General features: G+C 42.2%; 1 protein-coding gene across 2 annotated transcripts; it reads left to right on the top strand.

Moving 5' to 3' along the window:
• Positions 1-95: 95 nt before the first annotated feature.
• znf831 (zinc finger protein 831) lies at positions 96-16,014 on the top strand. 2 transcript variants are annotated; one of them, XM_085353701.1, is made up of 4 exons: positions 96-190; positions 1,769-6,038; positions 8,000-8,271; positions 15,166-16,014. In XM_085353701.1, the coding sequence occupies exons 2-4, from the start codon at positions 1,817-1,819 to the stop codon at positions 16,012-16,014; spliced, it is 5,343 nt and encodes a 1,780-aa protein (XP_085209827.1). In that variant the 5' UTR covers positions 96-190; positions 1,769-1,816. The 2 variants fall into 2 exon arrangements, with proteins under 2 accessions (XP_085209827.1, XP_085209826.1); XM_085353700.1 differs by lacking the exon at positions 96-190 and having other exon boundaries at positions 1,745-6,038.
• The last annotated feature ends 6,774 nt before the right edge of the window (positions 16,015-22,788 follow it).

Here is a 22,788-nt window from a genome sequence, read left to right as displayed (position 1 = left end):
TTTGCATTTCTTCCGCTTCCTCGTGACAAGAAACAGTTCATGTCAAAGAGCCGTGAGAGAAGATCAGATTGGAGAGGTGCTAGATGGCAGAGCAACACGAAAGGAGCAGGTACACAGAGGATGGGCCGGTTCACTGTGAACGGCTGTTTAGACTGGATAACTATCAGTGATTGGAGTGCAAAGCGAGACGGTAAGTGACTTCTGCTTTATTGTCTTCTGCTGTTTTTTCTTCTCTCAATTGTTGCGCCTGAGTTTTGACCTAGTTAAACACACTAAGTTCTGGTTTCTGGCAGTGCTGTTCTTACCTAAACACTGTGATGGCTGGCAGCACTGTCAGATATTTCCTCTTTTCAAACTTTCATTTTATAAAGTCACATCCATAACTGGAAATGACATTTTCACTTTCCACAGAAACATTTAATACGTCTTCTTTATGTCCCCATGTCGAGAGATTTTTGTGATGTTTTGTTCTTAGTGCAAGCACAGGCTGGTGTTTCAGCACAGCGCAACTTCTTCTTAAAACTAACTCACACATCTTTAACCTCTTAACAACCATTTGGTCAGTAACAACCCATCCAGGGTTAGGGCTGGAATTTAATTTTTTTTTGACACATCATAATAAATACGGAAATATCCAAAAATTACAAGTTGTTACTCTTCAAGTTTTAAGTCGGCTGTTGCAAGCTTTTCCACTTGGTGTTCCAGATATGAGAAAGGTGGATGCTCACTAAACCCTAACCTTTATCTCTCACTTAGACTAAGCGTGCTTATAGGATGAAAGCTCCCTTCATTTCTCTTCCTACATGAAGTTGCAGCATGTGCACCATATGACATATTTACATAACGGTAAGGAAGTGAAAGCACATTACAGCAGGAGGGTCGAGCTCCATGAATAATGAAGTAAGACACACTCACAAGGGGCTCTTCGCTCATGTGAGCAGAGACCAACTTTCCTCAGTTCACAGCACCAGAAAAAGTCTCTGACGTGGGCGTGCTCATGCTGTACAACCAACAAAAGAACGTGTCGAGTGCCAACTGTACTTCTGTGGGTGAATTATGCAAAATCACCATCACAGCAACAGGAAATGAAATTTTCTCACTCTAATGCACAACTCCCCTTTGATTTGATCTGATTATTGCACCAATATGACAGTCAGTCAGGACCGAACGCTGCCACATGATACTCTGAACATCAAAGGTTTGCCTTATAATTGATGCAGACTGGTGACAGAGGTAACAGCTAATGCCAGCAGACATACTTGATTTGGCGAGATAAAAGCCCGCCCCAACACACAGACACACACACACACCACTGTGACACTACATGCGCGTATGTGCACATTTCTCTCCACGGTTTCGACTAACATTTCCACACGCAGTGCACATCTTAACCTGCCACTGAAATGAAAAAGGAGAGCTTGAAATGCCTTTGCTCCCACTGTGGATATTATTGCTCATTATCACAATGATATTACTCAGAACCAAGTGTGTTTTCATTTTTCTTTTATATTGCAAAACACATCTCCCTGGATTTTTATCAGGCAAAATCCAGACTGGATTAATTGCTTTATTAGCCATCTGTCCTGGAGAATATTGCATATCTGTCATCAGTACTGTGCTCATTTCTTGGGGCTGGTCACCAGTTAAAGAACAAAACATACTCCAAGAGTAATCACATTTTCCTCTTTAAGTGAGATGTAGCAAAATTCCTGCCCCCTTTTAATCTAACGCAAACTGAGGTCTAATGCAAACTGTTCTTATCTTACAGGTAATTAGAGACCTGCCACTGGTACATCACGACAGCAGCAGTGTTACCATGGAGACTGGCAAGCCAGGATTGGCGAGTGCTCCAGTGCACATCAGCTCCGTCACAGCGCAGGCAGAGAAAAGGATGGATGTCCAGGCTCCCCTGACGGCTGTTTACATCCACACAGTACCTGCGCTGCCCGCGCAGCCTTACCCTCAGCCGCCTGCAGCTGCTCCAGAAGCAGCCACACTCCATCTGGGCATGCCGCCGCTCTACACCAAGGAGACATTTCCCATCCTCACGCTCCATATTGCTGGTGGGTTGCAGTCTCAGCCGGGATTGAGCCTGGCAGCTGCTGCTCCCGCAGCCAAACCCAAGTCTGCAGGAAAGCACGTGTGTCCTCACTGCGGACGGGACTGCATGAAGCCCAGCGTGCTGGAGAAGCATCTGCGCTGCCACACGGGGGAGCGGCCCTACCCCTGCACCACTTGTGGAGTTTCATTTAAGACTCAGAGCAACCTCTACAAACACAGACGTACCCAGGCACATGCACGCCTTTCACTGGAGTCAGAGCAGAGCAGCTTAGACAGCATGTCTGGCTCAAGAGAGACTTGCACTTCCAGTTTGTCTCTGGAGGAATGCGTCGAAGAGCCAGGCAGCACAGAGAAGGACTCCTCACTATCTGCTGCTGAAAGCACCGGTCCAGCCAGTACTCCAAAGGTCTGCTCTGTGAAGACACAGCGCTGTGTGCAGGAAGACAACGAGCTGAGCCTCACAGTTCAAAACTCAAAACCAAATGGAAGCGAAACGGTAATAAAGGAAAGTGAAAAGCTTCCACCGAGTGTTAGTAGACACCTTCCCCTTCAGAGACAAGAGGCCACGCTGTTTTCCAAACAGTGGGAAAGCTCAGTGTCAAGAGGGAAATCGCAGAGTCACGAGAGCACAGACTCTGGCTTCAGCGAGACTAGTGACCACTATCCAAGCCCTGGCAGTGTTTTGCTCGATCACAGTATGGATTCAGTCGCAGAATCCACCAAAGAGCATCTTGAAGAACCCGCCACCAGGCGCACACCTACAGAATCAGATCACGGCAGACAGGAGTCCAAAGACTCTGCCAGGGAGCAGGAGCAGAAGGCCCTAGAGGAGCGCATATCTAAGCTGATATCAGACAATACAGCTGTTGTGGAGGACAAACAGCTGGAGAACGTGAGGCCACGCAAGACCGTTTTATCAAAGCAGGGAAGCATCGACCTTCCCATGCCATACACGTACAAGGATTCGTTTCACTTTGACATGAAATTAGGTCAGACTCAGAATGTTTTGTCACAAAGAAACAAGAAGCCAGGGATTTACAGCTCTGTGCCCACTCAGCGCTCCTCCACCATGGACCATGCCCCCTTGACTCGCAGCAATTCCCTCCCCTTCAGTGTCACCCTCCTGCAGCCCGAGAGAAGCAGCCCAACCTCCTCCAATCAGAGGGATTATGTAACGCTAGTCCGAAGGGGAAGCTCTGGCCAGATCAACCCAACAGGTTTCACGATCAAGCCTGCGAACCAGCAATCATCCACCCACCGCCCACTGGTCCGGCAGACAGCCGTAGACTGCAACCACGCAACAGACGGTCTCATCAGGAATTCATCTGTGGAGGAGGCGTGGAGCAGCAGCCTCAGTTGTGACGGGGATGGCGGTGACATTTGTGGAGAACCGAGCAACAGAAAGTTCCGGAGGAAGAAAGCGCAGAAGTTCGCCTACAACAAGTGGTACATGTACGGGGGTGGAACATTTAAAAAGCTATACAATGCTGAGAAAAGTAGCGATAACAGTGTTATCAAAGGCAGGAAATGTTCAGCAAACCCTGAGCATGAGCCTGTTCAGGGTCTGCAGAAAAGGGCACCGCTGGCAGTAACGACAACAGGTTCGACAAGCAACGGTACCACAGTTGGCCCTCCTGCCAATCTCTCCTTTGTCCCTGCTGTGGATTTTAATCTACAAACTAACTCGCTTAATTCATCATGCCTCGCTCTCAAAGCTCCACTCAGGAGGAATCTGTCTTTGTCAGTACTGCCATTACCTTCTATCGGCTCACTGGTTAGTCACAAAACAGACTGTGTGAACAGACCAGAAGCTGGGAGACTGATGAACGAAGACAAAAAACATAGTGTTTCCACATCGCAGCTGTGCGGAGCCCATATTCCTTCAGACAGGAAAAAGCTGAGAACTGATGACAAAATAATTTGCCCTCTGCAGATGGAGACTGACCCAAACACAATGCTTGCTCATCCCACACCCTCTGTCACTCAGCAGGAAGCGAACCTCACTTACATCAATCTTAAAAACAATCCACAACATACTCCGCTCAAAGGGCCTCTATTCAAGTCGGGCATAATCAATGCAAACACAACCTCTGTTAGCACCTCAGCAACTGCTTCTAGTCCCCCTGCTGCAAAGAACAGCTTCCTGCCCAAGTACCAACTCAAGTTACCCAATGTTGCTGAACCTGATTTAACTTTTTCACCACAAGTTGTGGATAAACCACCAGGAACTGAAGCCCACACTTTCACCTCAGTTCTGTCATCTCCTCACATCGAGCGCAGCGTGACCTCGGTCACAACGAGTGTAAAGAACTGCAAAGACCCCACAGCTTCACAGCTGGGGCTAACTTGTGATCTTAAGAAGACGAATGCTTTCAGCTCCGCGCAGGACCAGCTTGTCTCAACAGTTTGTCATGCTGCAACATCACGACTCAGTCAGAATTTGCCAGGCAGCGTAGCTGTAGTGCACAAACAATTTGCAGCAACCACAATAACCACAAGCTGCCTGCAAGATTATCAGGCAGGATTATGCAGCACTTTGATCCAGCCTTCGAAATGTACGACGTCTGCACAGCAACCCAGACCTGTTGCACCTGCTGTTTCTACACTTACCGTAACCACAGCGAGCAGTCAGACATCTGCCACTGCCGTTAAAGCTGCGTCATATGATCAGTCTAACCCTCCACTCTCTCACATACAACTCTCAGCACAATCAAACCTGCTGAATCCTGTTAGCGTACCACACGTTAGCACAAACACCCCCGTGGTGCCTTGTCACATTGTACCGTTTGACCAGGTACAGCCAGCTGCTCAGAACGTGTTCCATGTGCACACAGCAGACCTCCAGATCTGCCTCCAGATCATATCTGATGAGCAGTTAGCCCTCATCGAACCCCAGATAGAGCGTCTATCGGGTACCAGTGTCTCCCAGAGACAGGACGCTGAAGGTGGGACCTTAGAAGGTGTCCAAAGCAAAACTCTGGGCTCTTTTGCTGCTGAAAGCAACAGTGAGGCAAAAGAGAGTGCACAACCCAGACAACAAATGGACAAAAATGAGTCTTTCCCTGCACTTACCACTGAGAGAATAATGACTTCTGTGCCTTTGCAATTTGGGAAAGCAGAGCCAAGTTCCCACCTGGCTCAGCAAAGCACTTCCACTCAGGCTGCAGCATCAGCTGAATCTCTCCCTCCGCCACTACACCCACACAAAAACAGTCATGTAAACATGGTCACAGAGACTCAGAGCACTGCGGGTGATGTAATGTCAACTTCTGCTCTGCTTGGAGGTGTAAAGTCAGGAAGACGACAAACTTCAGTGGAGGAACAGACTCTCTCTCTGAACCGCTGTGCTGAGGAGCAGGTTTTGCTGGACCGGAGGGTCAACCAAGGTGCAACCGTCTTGCAAGCTCTCTCTGGCCAACACAAGCTCAGCAGGAGCTCTCCCTGTTCCAGCACAGAAAATCACAATAACTTGAAAAGTGAACTGCTGTGCAAAGAAGGCCAACATAAGCTTAATAATCAGGGCGACTCATGTAATGTCAGCATAATGAAAACTAAGGGCAAGGCCTCCGAATACAAAGGAAGCAGGTTAGAAAGTGGAGAGCACTGCAGCCATTCTCCCTCTCCTGCATGCTCTGATAAACATTCTGGGTCGGTCTCTTCACTTTCTGTCAATAAAAGCAAAGCTGTGGGACAGCCAAACCCACAAGCATCCATCTACTGCAGTAATCAAGTGGAGCCCACAATATCTGAGACTTTGAATCCATCCAAAGATACAAACATGGGATGTGACAGAGTCGGATCTGTAGGTGATTCCAAAACTTTATTGGAAATCACCCCTCATGGATCACAGGATGTAATCAGCTCACGCCACTCAGAAAAAAGACCGACTCACTTTGCTTCAGCGTCCTCGAACATCCAGGTGGACAGATGCAAAGACAACACATCTGTGTGTGCAAGTATTCAGAGCCAGACAGCAGGTACAATTCACTATTTAAATGTATTACGTAACATATATGTTATTATTGCTTCCTACAGTGCAGTTTAAGAATATGACATCATTTTTGGCTCCGTACTGCAGTACAGTGGATTTAAATACAACATGGAATGAGAAAGGAGTGCCTGCTGTCCCCAAACTGCACCTGTCCCTATCTCTTTAAAGTCAACTTAAAGTAATGTGCTGACACTGACATGTCAGTCAATATTAAATTCAAAATATAGGTTAGCTGACAGACATACACTCAGCAAATGATAAACATCTGGCATTAGGATACAGTATAACTAGTATCTTTTATTTGACAGTCATATTTAATTAAGATTCTGTTAAAATATTCCACTTCCTTCTGTTATGTATCGTCATACATAGTCTTAAACTGACAAATTGTTTTAAAACAAGGTGAACTGATACGGTGAAATACAAATACTAGAACATACGCATGCTTTATTGCAGTTTTTGCATTTTTTCTCTTTCAACACTAGGTGGCACTAAAGATTCACAGATTTGCAATATGGAGCTCTGGTCTGTGCTCGCACAATTACCCAAACCTACAACTTACTGGGAATCAAATGTTTAGGCGAGCAGGGATTTGAATTGTAGGGAAAACAATCCAGTGGAGTTTCATCTGGAAATGTTTCTGTAGCAGAACTCGATATGGCTTCAGTTTTTGATCATCTTTGTCCTTTTCCGCTGTGACGTGTGGGCTGTTCTCAGGCTTTCATGCAGAACTCGTGTGTGTCCCACAGTGTTTGAAAGTGTCATTTGATCACCATCGCAGCATTGATCACATACTTTCACGCTTTTTAAATGAAAGGACTGAGGGATTTCAGACAGCTACAGGGTTAAAGGTCACCCCAGAGAGCAGAGGATAAACAAAATGCCTGCCACTCATTGACCTCCAGCTACTGCCTCCTGGGTAAAGGGGTTTGTACCTGTCCTGTATCGCTGACACAGAGGTTCAGACACATGGTAGCTGTCTGCATCTGTTTACCGCTAATAGGATTTTCTTGTAGTTTGTTATCATCTCTACCAGGCTAGTGGCACTGATAAAAAAGGTAGCTGTGGACCACAGAGCTTGCCAGGTTAAAAACATTTTCATTTCAATTGTAGTCATATCCTCAAATGCATATAACAGATGTGCACATTTATCTGTGTGTGGCACAAGAATGGGCACGCCCACTGGAAAAATATCTTTTTATCGCCCAGTGAATTCTTGTTTTATTGCTTTTACTTAGCTGGAATAAAGAGCTTTGGTTTCCACATTTATGCTTCTTCTCACATCGTAAAATCTCAGGTGCCCTTATGAACCAGCTTTCACTTGCTGTAACCCTTCCTCTCCCCCTTCATGTTGAACAGGGACCTCTTTATGTTCACCTGGTTTTATATAAAAGTTGTTTTTTAATAAAAAATCTGTTAATGTGGCTGATTCGCATGCAGCCAGAACAGTATCTGCAAATTAGGTTCCTTCTGACGTGTCGAAGAAGAATGTTTGAGAATGTTTTGTTGTGCATTTCTTGTGTAGTATAAGTAAAAGGGAACAAATCGTTCCAAGCAGTATCCCATTCAAAGTTTATCCTGATGTAACTCAGGCTGTAGCAGACTCATGTTGTTATCCTCCAAAATTCTTGCCTCTTTAGTATAAAATCCCACTGTTGTTTACTGCCTCACCACTGTAGATACATACTTTGTCTAACCGACCCATCTGAAGCCTCATGTGTGCTCCAGATAAACTTAAATACCTACCAGAAGGAAGATCAGAGTAAAAGCTTCTTTCAACAACCAGCATGAATAATATGAAGAATTACAGTGAACGCAATCCGCTTCAGTGTTCATGTGTGGCTGACTACTGCTTGAAAAAAATGCAGAATGACTGATAAGCAGTAAAACTGTGGATTCAGTTCCTAAAGAAAACAACTGCTTTTTCATTTGTTTTTCTTCCTGGAGGGCTTATGGAGGGAGCCTCCCTGGCGAGGTGTGCAGCCCAGAAGGAGCTGCAGATGCAGGAACATGTAAGGACTCCCGGGCAGCCAGACAGCACAGACTGGAAGCAGAAGCAGAGCCAAGGGGCTGAAGAGAAAAACCACCAATGCCTGGGAGAGCGAGGTGACAGTGGGGTGACGGGAGAGGAGGAGGAGAACAGAGGAATCAAAGCAGACAAAGCTCCAGGACTGTGGGCCGAGTCAGACTGCAGATCCACAGTTTTATCAAAGGCAGAGGTGAGAGAGAGTGCATCTAATCAGGATCCGTGTTTACTATACAGTTCTTTTTTTCATGTGGTCTTAGTGTTTACAACACACATGCTGATTTACAAGAACAATTACAACACAACAAAAGCAAAGCCTCAGAGCCGCTTAACCCCCAACATCCAAGTTTTATATAAAATTTACAGTTTTCCGAAAATGAAACGCTAATAAATAATAAATAATAACCTCTCACGCTAATAAATGCATGAGAGGTTATTGAAATGTACCGTACTCTTGCTTCTAAAAAACGTACCTGATGACCTGCATTTTGGGAACTGAATGTTTAAGAGTTTACATATAAAAGACTTGTATCTGCAAAGGAAATAAAAACTATCAAACTCAAACTCAGGAGAATTTGAATGTTTAGACTTCTAAAGTTGAGTCAGTTTTATTGGATTAGTTAATTAATTCAAGCTCTTAGTAAAAAAGCCAAGCTGGAAAATAGAAAAATGAAAAACATAAAAGTATAAAACCACGTAACACAAGACAGAGAGAGGAAGCAGGAAGTTACAGTTAGAGATGGTAAACAGCACAACTATCACTAACCTTTCTCTCCAGCCGTCACCAGCATGCACAATGAGTTAGGAAAATAAGATGACAAGGATCAAATCAGAATTTAACAGTCCTGGAGTTGACCCCACTGTATTCTCTCTAATTTGCACTTTGCTGCAAGGTTATTAAGCTCTTAACATCTCTCATTTCAAATGTAGAGTCAGGATTAGGATTTAGTTTTAGAGACCCTCAGTCTGTTTGGAACACCCGGCTGAAAAATCTGGAATTGCAGAAATTCCAAAACAAATCATCAGACTTTATTTAAATACAGAGTCTTATTCTTCAAACATGTCCTGTTTAACACGTGGCTAAAACAAAAGCCTAATGCTAGAACCGTTGAGGTAAGAGGTTAACTAAACGTATCCCCAGGAGCTCATCTCTCTGGCTTTAGCTACACTGGTTTTAGTCCCTTTAGACAGAATAATGAAAACACCATGACTTGGATTATTAGTCTCATTACATTAGTCTATGCAAAACTCTTATAGGGTAGGTACAATATTGATAAATCATAGCACTGATAATGATATAATCAGTTTATCATACCTGTTCTATCGCCTCCTCAGCCACTGTAGAGCTGGTTCTAAATCCATCAGCTGCTGAGGCTGCACTTCTGCAGTAGCCTTGTTACTTCCTCAGACAGGGGCAGTGGTTAAAGGCTCATGGAGCTGGCTTCTCTAATATTTCAAGATGGGCTGTTTTAAAATTTGTTGTTGTATCACTGCTTTTCTTTGTGAGGATAAATGATGAAGAAGACCATGTAAGGAATGTTGTCACTGACATAATAGAAATGGGATGTTTTTAGTTTATAAGATTTACATACACACATGTGCAGTAACGCGTTACTGTAATGTTTTTCAAGTAACAAGTAAAGTAAGGGGTTACTATTGCAAAAAAAAGTAATTAGATTACTGTTACTTTCCCATAAGCACGCTACGTTACTAAACCGTGATTTTTTTGGCAAGAGTGTCTCATGACAATGACGTACGAGCGTGCGACGTCCGTGGCAGCAACAGACGTGTGCAGATCAACGATGGATAATATGGTGTGCAGGAGAGAGTACGACCATGCAGCGTTTAAAGCTTGGAAGTACTCACATTACTTTAAGTTTGAGTCTGTAAAAAGTGCCAAAAACATTAGTGTCTGCTGTTCACTCTGCGTGGGAAGAAAACTTCTTTCTACAGTGAAAACTTAAACTTCAAGTCTGAGCGAGCACCGAGCACGCTGCCACGGGAATGTGACATTCACTGAGAAACCCCCGGATCCTCCCACTGACATGAACGCTGTGGCACCGGGCAAACCTCCACCCGCCCCACTCTTGCTAAACAGGTGACAACAGATTTAAGAGCGACAGGACTCAGTGCTGCTGAATCTTTTATTTATTTTTTGCTGTGTTTTACTTGCATCTATTTGAAAGAGTATAAACACAAAACTTTATTTTATTTTATAAGCTGGAATCTGCAGGAAATAGGTTTAAATGTTAAAGAATTTCTTCTTGCATATAATTAAATTTTTTGTTGATGCAATGCGCATGAAGTTAAAAGATTAAAACTAATAAAACAAGTTTTAAAAACAGACTTTTTCATTTGATTCAGTTTTATATGATGGATTATGCAGAAAAAATTGAATTGGGCTGAAAGGTCTGCTGCTTTATTACTTATTCAGTTTGTGTATCAAGTTTTAAAAAAGTAACTAAGTAATTACTTGCTTTTGAAAATAAGTAATCCGTAAAGTAACGGAATTACTTTTTGGAGAAGTAACCAGTATTTAGTAACTAATTACTTTTTTCGAGTAACTTCACTAACAGTGCTCCTATTTGTGTGACCTCATTATTTAATGTTTAATACGACAGTTCACCATTGTTATATACAGAGATGGGCAGTAACGCGTTACTTGTAATGCGTTATTGTAATCTGATTACTTTTTTCAGGTAACGAGTAAAGTAAGGGATTACTATTGCAAAAAAGGTAATTAGATTACGTTACTTTCCCGTAGGAACGCTGCGTTACTGCGTTACTAAAACCGTGATTTTTTTTGCAAGAATGTCTCATGACAGTGACGTAAGCGAGTGCGCCGTTAGTGACAACAGCTGTGTGCAGATCAACAGTGGATCATATATCGAGTGCAGGAGAGCGTATGAGCGTGCAGCGTTTAAAGCGTGGAAGTACTGACCTTACTTTGAGTTTGATTCCATAAAAAGTGACAAAAACATTAGCGTCCATCGTGCGTGGGAAGAAAACTTCTTTTTACAGCGAAAAAAACCCCTAAACTTCCGAGCAAGCACCGAGTGCGCAACGACGTGTTGGGAAACTCACAGAGAAACTCGCGGATTCTTCCACTGACCGCGGCACACCTGCACCAGGGTAACCTCCGCCTACCCAACTCCTGCTTTACAGGTGAAAATAGAGCAACAGGACCGCTAGTCTTTGATTTTATTTATTTTCTGCTGTGTTTTACTTGCATCTATTTGAAAGACTGAGTGTAAACACAAAAAATATTTTATTTTATGTGCTGGAATGTGCAGAAAATAGGTTTAAATGTTAAACTAATTTCTTCCAGTCAGTGAATGTTGCATATAATTAAAATTTTGCTTGATGCATAAAGTTAAAAGATTAAAACTGATAAAACAAGTTTAAAAAAAGAGATTTTTCCATCTGATTACATTTTGTATGATGGATTATGCAGAAAAAGTAGAATTGGGCTGAAAGATCTATCGCTTTATCACCTCTTCAGGTTGTAAATCGTGTTTTTAAAAAGTAACTAAGTAACTAAGTAATTAATTACTCTTGAAAATAAGTAATCAGTAAAGTAACGGGATTACTTTTTGGGGGAGTAATCGGTAATTAGTTACTGATTACTTTTTTCAAGTAACTTGACCAACACTGGTTATATATATGTGGGTAATCTGCAAAGGCAAACAGCCTTTCCCACATTGACTCAGACACATGAACAAAGCTTGTTCTTGTTCTGTACCAAACATTATTTTGGATACTTATTTATTTACTTATTATTGCTGTATTCTTATTTTACCAAAGAGCGTGAGGTAGGTGATTCTTCCTCTGCTGTTTGAATATAAACCCTCTCAAAACAAAGTCACCACCCAAATCTACACACTAAAAACACTCACACTGTGCACAATCCTTTCCAATCCAGCAGTCTTTTGCAATACTTTTTACCATTTTAATTTATTCTTTATCTACTAAAGTTTGCCACAAATCCCTGGTGCAATAAGGCCGTCCTTATTTGGGGATCATATAAAAGCAGGTTTGAGGCACACTGGGTTGTTACATCACATGATTGTTTTTCATTTTTTAACACATTTACCAAACAAAGCACAACAGCCAAGCCAGAATTTGTGTTCTTCCATTCTTATGAAATATTTGCAGCACCATAAATATAAAACCTCCCAAGATGTGTCACAACACAGAAGAGAGTGGTGCAAGAAAAAAAAGATTTATAAATATACTGAACAAAAAAGTGTATACTACCAAGCCACACACAGGGGCAAATATTTTGTGAGAATTTATGGGGCATTTGCACTTGAAGCAACAGCAATAAATTCAATTCCGCAGTATGTTAATACTAGAATTAGGCAGCTGACAGCAATTACAAGAGATTTTTATGGCAGTAATACTTCTTCTGGATTTCGAACTTCAAGTCTTATTATAAAGAAGAGTCTTTGTCACAGCAGGTCTCTATCAAATTCAATAGTATTTAGAAGTGGGTCACATCAACCTTTATGCAAAATGTCAACAAGATCCACCATTTTCATTCAATTAAGTTTCAGTTCAAATGTATTTGTACAGGGTCGAATCACAACGACAGTCATCTCACTTCACATTCCTTGTCTATGTAAAAAGCAATGCACGGTATTCTTTAGCAATTAGGTTGTTCACTCCTCATTTGTATTAAGTTGGCTCCAGGCAATACAATTACAAATCAAAGTGTGTTGGTATCAGTGAATGTTGAGTGCAGTAATGTTGATACAGATGTTCCAGAAAGTGTTACAGCTGCATGTCCAGCATGTGGTGCAAAGGGTGTTGGGGATTTATGAATTATCAGTGTCGTCTTTTGGCTAGCTTATTATTCCAGCTAGATATCTGATGACCAGGAGGGTGTATGCATTGATGGCTTCTCAGCATCTCCCTTGCCTTCTGGAGGAATTTGGCTGTGGCTGCCCTTTTTGCATGTTTGCCATGGTCTAAGGAGCTTGGAAAGAAAAGCATCTGGAATTCTTTAAGCTTCCTTCAAGACATTTCACCTTGAATCCGAAAAGCTTCTTCCCTATGGGAGTGTCCCCAAGTGAACCCATTGTGAAACCTAGCCCAACATGTGACTTACTGAGGTCAAATAGCCCAGGATGTGAGTGGGTGCTAAGGCGGCTGGTGTAAATCTGGGACTCTCCACCAATTGCTCTTAGAACTGAAGAAGCTTCTCGGATGAGACGTGAAACGTCTTCAAGGAAACTTGAAGAAGTCCAGGCACTTCTCTTTCCAAGCTCCTTAGACTATGATGACCTGGATGACTGAGAACCTTCACAGACACGTTCGCCATGATTCTTATTGGTCTGTGGAATACCCAGGTACTTGTAGCTTTCCTGTATCTTGGCTATTCTACCTTCTGACATTCAGTCTAGATCTTTCCTCTTTTTGCAACCATTTGGCCACACTTATCCAATCACAATGACATGTCTATGTCCTTGCTGTAAATCTTGGTGAGGTGGATCAGTCAGTTGATGTGTTGCTTGTGCCTGGCATACAGCTTGATATCCAGCAGGGACAGGATGTGGCTGATGGTCGGTCCACTCCTGAATCTATATCTGTATCCACTGGTAGTGAGGAACTGGTTCAGGGGGTCGATCCATATCCTGAACAGCAGTACAGACTCTCCATCGCGTGGGTATATTCTGCACTTGGTGATGACTTGTGCGACTGTCTTGGAGCTGGCCTCTCTAGTGTTCCACAATCCCACTGAGTTCCCAATGAATGTTTTCAGTGCACTATTAGCCACGTCCAGTATCCATGTTCGGAGCATTGAGTTAAAGACTTTCTTCTAGTCAGTCCATGTGGTGCTCAGGTTGGTCTGCTGGTCTTAAAGTTCTGGTGTGCAGCTCTATCCACCGGTAGTTGGTGCTTTGACTCTCTGGTGTTATTTCCAATGCCCTTCTGAGCTATGCTTATGCACTCACCCATGTGCGCACTCCGGTTGGTTGTTATGATGCCTGAGAGGAGCTTCCATGTTGTGCAGAGGAAGTTAATCTGTCCGTAGTTTGATGGTGTCTTGTGTTGATCCTATGTGATCAGAATTGTTCTGGCCCATGTTAGCCAGTCTGGATGAGTACTTGCTGTTATCAGCCCATTTATTTGTGCTGCCAGGTAATCATAGAGTGCTGTTAGCGTGTTCAGCCAGAATGGATCGTGTCAGATCCTAGCGCTGTCCACCTCTTCATTGTATGTCTGCCTTTGTGATGTTAACTGGTTCTTGGCATTGCCATCTTGGCCTTTGTTTGTCCAGTTATGGCCATCATGTTGTACTTATTCATCCAGGACCTCTCACTCACAACACCCTACTGCACCTCAGTTGGGTGGAGCGTTCTCTATATGCATTCTTTATTTTTATACCCAAGTGTTCCTGGGATTACTGCGGCAGTACCACTACAAGCTCAGTGGTTTGAGTGATAATGGTAATGGGGGTGGTATATCCAGAGAAGATCAATATCCAAACACTGCTGGGTCATAAAAATTGAAACTAAAAATTGCTGTAAATACTTAATACACTGGCAGGATACTAGACTAGCCCATGTCGACAACTGGATTTTCCTGTAAGATCATTTTACAACAGTTGTGTGTGTGCATGACCATGGTAGTTGTTTATGTACATGCTTCTCTGTCCAAGTTTGAATAAATTTTGAAGTTTGAATAAATGTTATGAGCTACAGAATCAAAATTAATTGAAGTTATATTCCTGTATTTTATTAAATAATTTAAAAAAAATCATGTGTATATAGACATGTTTTTAAATTTCTGAATGTGTTATAAGTTGTGGTCAGTTGACTGAAGTGGTTAAAATGAATAAATACATTTGGGTAGGCTGTGCTGAACAAAAGAACTCTTGGAATTGAACCAGCACTTATATTGTGCTTTTGTAGTCTGACTGATGACTCAAACTGCTGTCTTTGAGGGGTGAGTATGCATGAGGTCTATGCAGTATTTGGGTAATCCAGAAAGATAATGAGAGGGTTCAGTGGCTATAAAATGATTCCATTGTTTTGATGGTATAGTGGTAATAACACTCCTCATATTTTTCTCTCATTAAAAGGAAGAAGATCAAAAGGTCAAGAATGATTCTTTTAAAAACCCTTGGCCACCCGAGGAACACCTTCAGCATGTTTCCCAGATGCACTCAGGAATGTCTGAATACCCCCAACTGAGCTGTCAGCAAGCGTTGAATACATCGAGTAATCTCAACATACCTGCGTGCAGCATTCAGACGACCCTTTTCACTTCTCCAAAACTCCCTCTGGAAATTAACCACTCGTATCACTCGCAACACAACTGGCAAAGCGGTGTCACTCATAACCAACCAACACAGGTCTTACCTGAATTCAATTCAAGTCGACATATCAGTGCAGGAGCTCAGTTATCACAAACACAACATATTTTTTCAAGAACTGAGCCCACTATTCAACAAACTTTCTCAGTCCCAGACCAAAAGCAAACCAGCGTCAGTCTGACCATTCAACAAGGAAATAGCACTGCAGGTAACAGCAGCACAACAATAAGCAGCTGTAAGAAGTTCAACTTAACAGGTCACCAAAACTCTAATGTTGGGACATTACCCTCCACACATGCCGATCAAGTTTCTCAAGCCTGTAGAGTTGTTACTGGAGCTAGAGGAGACATCCAACCATCAAAGATGTATCACGATACTGGGTCTCCATGCAAGCCATTTCTATACGCTGACGAGAAGCATGACACTACAGCCAGTGACTCTGGAAGAGCTGACATTACCAGCAAATATCATTCTTTTTACTTGGCTGGCCCACTTCATGGCTACCAGTCTGCTGAGTGTCTGAACAGTGGAGTGAGGCCTGTGCAGAGCTGCCAGGAGTATACAGAAGACACGAGCAGCAGTGACGATGAAGGAAAGCTTATCATTGAACTTTAACAGACAGTAAAGCATACATAGAGTCTATTATTTTAATTTTATTTGCTGTAGATATTTGTTCAGAGGTTAAGTTGCTCAGGAGGCAGAAGTAATGTCAGTGACTGGGTTAACTCAGTGGCAGAGCTTTGTTTAATTAAAAGTCACGATATTTCAATATGGGGCCATACATCAAGGTAAAGTAATGCTACAGTCCTGTAATTTTGTACCACTCTCTTAATTTGACTGAACAGGAAGTTCAATCACAGTATCTAACATATGGCGCAATAGCACAGATTTGTGTTTAGCTTTGTTGTCACTTTATGAATACAGAGTAACAACTGAGATAGTCATCGTTGATTCATGTGAAAACACTGACAGTCTAGAATAACTGGAGTTCTTCCTCCTCTTTCCCACTCTGCCAACAGCAGAACACATGTAGCGACATGCTTGCAAGCCTGCAATGCCATTAACAGGCCTCCAGGCTTGCTTGGAAATCTTACAGTTGATATAAAAGTAGGGGAGTGTTCAAACGCAACAAACAAGACGAAGCTTCAAACTCTCTTCTTCACAGTAAGGCTTTCTTTTTGCACAGAGAGTGAACTCTGAGCTTCTGGCTTTTCCAGCACTCAAACAAACCTGAGGTGCAGGTCATACTATAAGAGGTTATTCATTAGACTTGCATGAATGTAATTGGTCCTTAATGTGTTTTGTTGCCTCAGCTTCAAACCCTCCACATAGGAATCCCCAAAGTGTCCATTGCACTCATGTTCACTCGTATGACAATTATTTTCCTCACCTCAGACAGGTGAGCTATTAGAAACACTTTTTACAGTTAAATCAGCTCTTTTGTAGCATCTGCCCTCAGTTTGAGCTCCTGAGCTCTGTCATAGCTGCTGGAACATTTTTTCAAGCTCAGTGAAAGTCTGACCTGTTTAAAGTCCAAAAATATTTCCATAGTATTTGGAACTGCCAATACACAACCTTGCATTTTCTTAACCACTTATCTGGTTCCTGATGGTGGGAAACTGGAGTCTGTGTGAGTTGTGATAGGCCAAGAGGTAGGGTAATCCGTGGAAAGGTCATCAGGCTATCACAGGAATAACACACAGAGACCAGCATTCACATCCACACCTACAGCCAATTCAGAATTACCAGTTAACCTAAGATGCACGTCTTTGGCCTGTCAGAGGAAACCAGAGTAACCATGAAAGCAAACTCCACATAGAAAGGCACCAGCTGGCCAGTGGATTTAATCCAGGACCTTCTTGTTGTGAGGCAACATTGTTAACCACTGCACCATTGTGTGACAATTATGACAATTGTTACATCATTGTTGTGCACGTGATGTTTTTTTACAGAAAGACAAATTAGTAGCAATAACAAGACATTTTCTGATACAAGAAGTTGCTGTAGGTGGATACATTAATAACTAAAAATGCTTTTGCAAACAACATTAATCATTTATTAAGTTGCAAGACTTCAAACCCAGGCTTAAGTACACCAAAACACCAAAGCTAATTAAAATGACCAAAACCATTTTGTCTGCCTCTCGGGGGTACACTGTACCAGTACAGTCGAACCTAGCGCTGTCATTGCTAATGCCACTCGATAGTTGAAAGTTCTCAACTATCACTCAGTTTGCTTAACCCAGCCACTGAGTTTTCTTCTGCCTCTGAGAAATGTTGTGCGACTTCCATTCTGCTCTCTCACACATGCACATATACACAGACACACAAACAAACTTTGCCATAATTAGTGTCTACCTTCCCACAATGACTCTCCCTGATAAATTGCACTTTGTAACTTTCCCAGACAACACCTGCTTGTGTGAATCATGTACACATGCTGCCAAGTATCTATTAAGTTGATCTCTGCTGTCAATCAGCTCACCCAGGTAAAACAGACACTGGCTGCAGGGCCGTGACCCTTTTCCTAGTCTGGGTTTTGTAATGAATCAGCATCTACAATAAGGCACCTGGGACAGGAAGTGTGCATGTGTGTAACATTTTTGTAGATAAATCTGCACTCGGCTGCACGCTGACTCGCTTGTCACTCGTCAGCCCGTTAATAATAAAAACCCCCTTTTGCACCTGACGGAGGGAACCTTGTGTTCAGTTGTGTTTCCTGTTTGGTTTGACACAAAGGAAAGCTATCCTTGTTCGTGTTTCAAGCAGATTTCTCAATGTGTTTTCATTTTCTAATTTTATATTCTTGTTTCATCTCCAATTATTTGCATATTGTTTGATGATTTCAATTATTTGAAAAAAGTAAATGAAACTTTACCCCAAATACTTCTCCTGTTTTCACTGCGTGCTCTCTCTAGCCTGAGCTGCATCAGGCCAGTCATTTTTTTCTTTGTAATTATATCGAGCATATAACTGTCACACTCAGACACACGTGTTAGCACATTATTATCAAATTAAATCTTCATGTATTAGCTTGTTAATTCATGTTAACAGTTGCTAGTTTATGCATCCAGCATATCAGCAGTCTTCTTTCTTGGAAACTTCTAGTTCCAGAGGTAATAATGTAATGTCACTCACTTTTATTTTTTCCCAATAAATCATGATTGTCCTATAATTCAAGTGTTGCAGACAGCTGTAAACACTTCAGTTCTTGGCAACTATCGCAGTCAGAAAAATGTGAAACAGCATGGTAGCAAATTAAACAAAAACTGTTATTCAAAACTGATCCACCATCCAAAGACGAACTGATTTAAAGATGCTGTGTTGTGCTTTTTGCATCTTCCCCGTCCCTCAGTCATGCAGCTATTTTGTTCATGTAAATGGTCCCCCTTATGAAAGATTGGTCAGGCTTCTTTTTTAATGCACAATTGGCACCAGCCATTTCAACACTAATGCTGATCCAGTAACGGCACAGATAGCACATAGGACACTTTACCGATGGAGCTGCACAAGTAAACCTGTGTAAGAAGCAGGGCAACGAGCATGAAACATATTCTAACAAAACATTAACAGAAGCTGAAGCTTGCTTAAAGCAGTATGATCTCAGGGTGCATGAGGTGAGAAAGTTAACCTCGTGAATTATTTCTTAATTTTTAGTTATTGTTTAGTTACAGTCAACAAAGACACAGTGAATATTACACTGAACCACAATCAGTCGTTTTCAGCTCCTCACTAATGTGAGTTGTCACACACCATCACAATCTCACCATAAATCATTTGTTAGAGCTGCTGCTTGTCAGTTGAGTCCTGAAGTCTACCATGGACGTTCCTGCTTATCTACGACATCATTCAACACCTTAACCAGAAGGGCATTCTCAGATCTCTACTTTGAATTTCTTTGAGTACAATAAGAAATGGGAACTTCTGCAGTGGAAGATTGAAAAACAATTTAGCTAACTGTTAAGATGGCTGTTGACAGTTAAACTGTACAAATAAACAATAAATAAATATGATACATTTCAATTAATAATTTTAAAAAATTGTTTAGCTTGTTCATCAGAGTGTCTTTAACTAAAATAATAGACTGGCTACACATCTGGAAGGTGTGCTAATCATGCATTAACATTGCTGCTTTTGAAATGTGACATTTCATACTGCAGCAATAATAATAATAGCAATTAAAAATACGAGCAGTAATTATAGGGGCCTTGCACCTTTCAATCCGTTGAGATGTGCTGCATGCTGCAGCTGAGGGACTAATCAGACTGTTGGACATATACAGGGAGTGCAGAATTATTAGGCAAATGAGTATTTTGTCCACATCATCCTCTTCATGCATGTTGTCTTACTCCAAGCTGTATAGGCTGGAAAGCCTACTACCAATTAAGCATATTAGGTGATGTGCATCTCTGTAATGAGAAGGGGTGTGGTCTAATGACATCAACACCCTATATCAGGTGTGCATAATTATTAGGCAACGTCCTTTCCTTTGGCAAAATGGGTCAAAAGAAGGACTTGACAGGCTCAGAAAAGTCAAAAATAGTGAGATATCTTGCAGAGGGATGCAGCAGTCTCAAAATTGCAAAGCTTCTGAAGCGTGATCATCGAACAATCAAGCGTTTCATTCAAAATAGTCAACAGGGTCGCAAGAAGCGTGTGGAAAAACCAAGGTGCAAAATAACTGCCCATGAACTGAGAAAAGTCAAGCGTGCAGCTGCCAAGATGCCACTTGCCACCAGTTTGGCCATATTTCAGAGCTGCAACATCACTGGATGCCCAAAAGCACAAGGTGTGCAATACTCAGAGACATGGCCAAGGTAAGAAAGGCTGAAAGACGACCACCACTGAACAAGACACACAAGCTGAAACGTCAAGACTGGGCCAAGAAATATCTCAAGACTGGTTTTTCTAAGGTTTTATGGACTGATGAAATGAGAGTGAGTCTTGATGGGCCAGATGGATGGGCCCGTGGCTGGATTGGTAAAGGGCAGAGAGCTCCAGTCCCACTCAGACGCCAGCAAGGTGGAGGTGGAGTACTGGTTTGGGCTGGTATCATCAAAGATGAGCTTGTGGGGCCTTTTCGGGTCGAGGATGGAGTCAAGCTCAACTCCCAGTCCTACTGCCAGTTTCTGGAAGACACCTTCTTCAAGCAGTGGTACAGGAAGAAGTCTGCATCCTTCAAGAAAAACATGATTTTCATGCAGGACAATGCTCCATCACACGCGTCCAAGTACTCCACAGCGTGGCTGGCAAGAAAGGGTATAAAAGAAGAAAAACTAATGACATGGCCTCCTTGTTCACCTGATCTGAACCCCATTGAGAACCTGTGGTCCATCATCAAATGTGAGATTTACAAGGAGGGAAAACAGTACACCTCTCTGAACAGTGTCTGGGAGGTTGTGGTTGCTGCTGCACGCAATGTTGATGGTGAACAGATCAAAACACTGACAGAATCCATGGATGGCAGGCTTTTGAGTGTCCTTGCAAAGAAAGGTGGCTATATTGGTCGCTGATTTGTTTTTGTTTTGTTTTTGAATGTCAGAAATGTATATTTGTGAATGTGGAGATGTTATATTGGTTTCACTGGTAAAAATAAATCATTGAAATGGGTATATATTTGTTTTTTGTTAAGTTGCCTAATAATTCTGCACAGTAATAGTCACCTGCACACACAGATATCCCCCTAAAATAGCTAAAACTAAAAACAAACTAAAAACTACTTCCAAAAATATTCAGCTTTGATATTAATGAGTTTTTTGGGTTCATTGAGAACATGGTTGTTGTTCAATAATAAAATTATTCCTCAAAAATACAACTTGCCTAATAATTCTGCACTCCCTGTATAGTATATATAGTATAATAGTTCCTTATTACTTCCTCTAGACTGCGTCAAAGAAGACACAGTACTTATATGTCAAATGAAATGTCATGTACATCAAATGTGTATCACCAAGTCACTACGTGGCGCTGTGAGTGTGACCTTATACTGACACACAGATGTTTCCAGACTTGGATGCTAATCATGTGATGTTTGGCACAGATTACGGTTATGACAGCTTCTGTCAGCAGGTCTGTAAATAAAAAACAGAACAACAGAAGGGTTGAGTCTAATTAAACTAAATCATCATCTGCGTAGGTTGATTACTGATATTAACATTAAATTTTGTATTGATTTATGGGTTTCATAATAACTGCAAACTGATGACAGCTGTAATGCTTAAAAATGAACTTGTAAACAAAACAACACCGTAGATAACTGTGTAATTGTCCTTTTTGTGCGCGTTTATACAGTTAAAATAACATGTTAGTCTCACCACCTGCAGGTACTTGTGTTTTAATTTTAATTTGTTAAAAATGTAAATGAACATTGTGATAACATCATTTTTACTTGAAGCTATCTTCCATAAAAGTATTTGGGTCACACTCCAAGGGTGTGGACTAAGAACTCATTGTCACCACCACACTGATCTGTAACTCATCTTTGAACTTGGCATAGTTGTGCTGACACTGTGTTTACATTGTTGTGCTGATAAAAAAAATAAACCCAGATGGTGTCACGGTGGTGGAACGGACTCAGGCGCAGACTGAGAAAGCACGGTTCAACAATACTTTATTAATCACACTGGTGCGCTATGTACACGTGAAGGGGGGGAAACACCAGGGTCCCGGGGATCAATAGGCTGGGGAAACACACTTCTTCGCACTTGCTCCGCTCCTTGTCCAAACAATCTCCACACAAGCAGCCCACTCACACTCACGGGGTCCAGGGGTCACAAAAGGGCTGATCCAGGTAAACCTATTTACACAGACGAGGGTAAGTCAAAGGCAAGCACGGGAACAACAGAATCGCAATGAAGCCAGGCAACGCTAACGAGAGTTACTCAATATTCCAGCGACGAGTAGCTCAGAGCCCCTGCCTTAAGAAGAGCTGCAAATCACCGGACATCAGCTGCAGGTGCATGGGCCAAGGGCGGGAGCCCAATCAGAGCTCCGCCCAGGCAGACAGGTAGGAGAGAGAGAGCAAGGCGAGGGGAGCAGACAGAGAGTAAAACAACAAACACTTGTGGCCACACTGGGCTGGCCGGGGAGGCACAGGGAGCATGACAGATAGCAAACGATAGCTGAAACTATTTTAGGACAAAGATGTTGTCAATCAACATGAACTCTAACGTTAATCACTTTTGCACTCTTGGTTATTAACCAGTCCCAGGTTTCATCAGTTTGTTAACACTGATCCAACATTTATTTCACGTTGACCGTAATGATGATTGTTCAGTGTCTTCTCATATGGAAAAGAAATAGTAAAAACTTATATGATTTACTCATGAAAGTGGCCACTTTCTCATTACTTTCATATATTGTTTTAGGAAGTATCCAAAACATACAAGTT

Source organism: Diplotaxodon limnothrissa, linkage group LG5 (assembly GCF_057381915.1).
Source record: "Diplotaxodon limnothrissa isolate DT_005_m linkage group LG5, D_limnothrissa_male_GT1.1, whole genome shotgun sequence".
Classification (NCBI taxonomy): Eukaryota; Metazoa; Chordata; class Actinopteri; order Cichliformes; family Cichlidae; genus Diplotaxodon; species Diplotaxodon limnothrissa.
This window is presented reverse-complemented; position numbering and strand designations above follow the sequence as displayed.

What these genes read in the sequence shown, in the direction of transcription:
- znf831 (XM_085353700.1), top strand. Translation starts at nt 1,745, where the DNA reads ATGCAAACTGTTCTTATCTTACAGGTAATTAGAGACCTGCCACTGGTA. An exon ending in TATTCAGAGCCAGACAGCAG is followed by an intron (nt 6,039 to 7,999) that starts GTACAATTCACT and finishes TTCTTCCTGGAG; the next exon opens with GGCTTATGGAGGGAGCCTCC. An exon ending in CAGTTTTATCAAAGGCAGAG is followed by an intron (nt 8,272 to 15,165) that starts GTGAGAGAGAGT and finishes TCTCATTAAAAG; the next exon opens with GAAGAAGATCAAAAGGTCAA.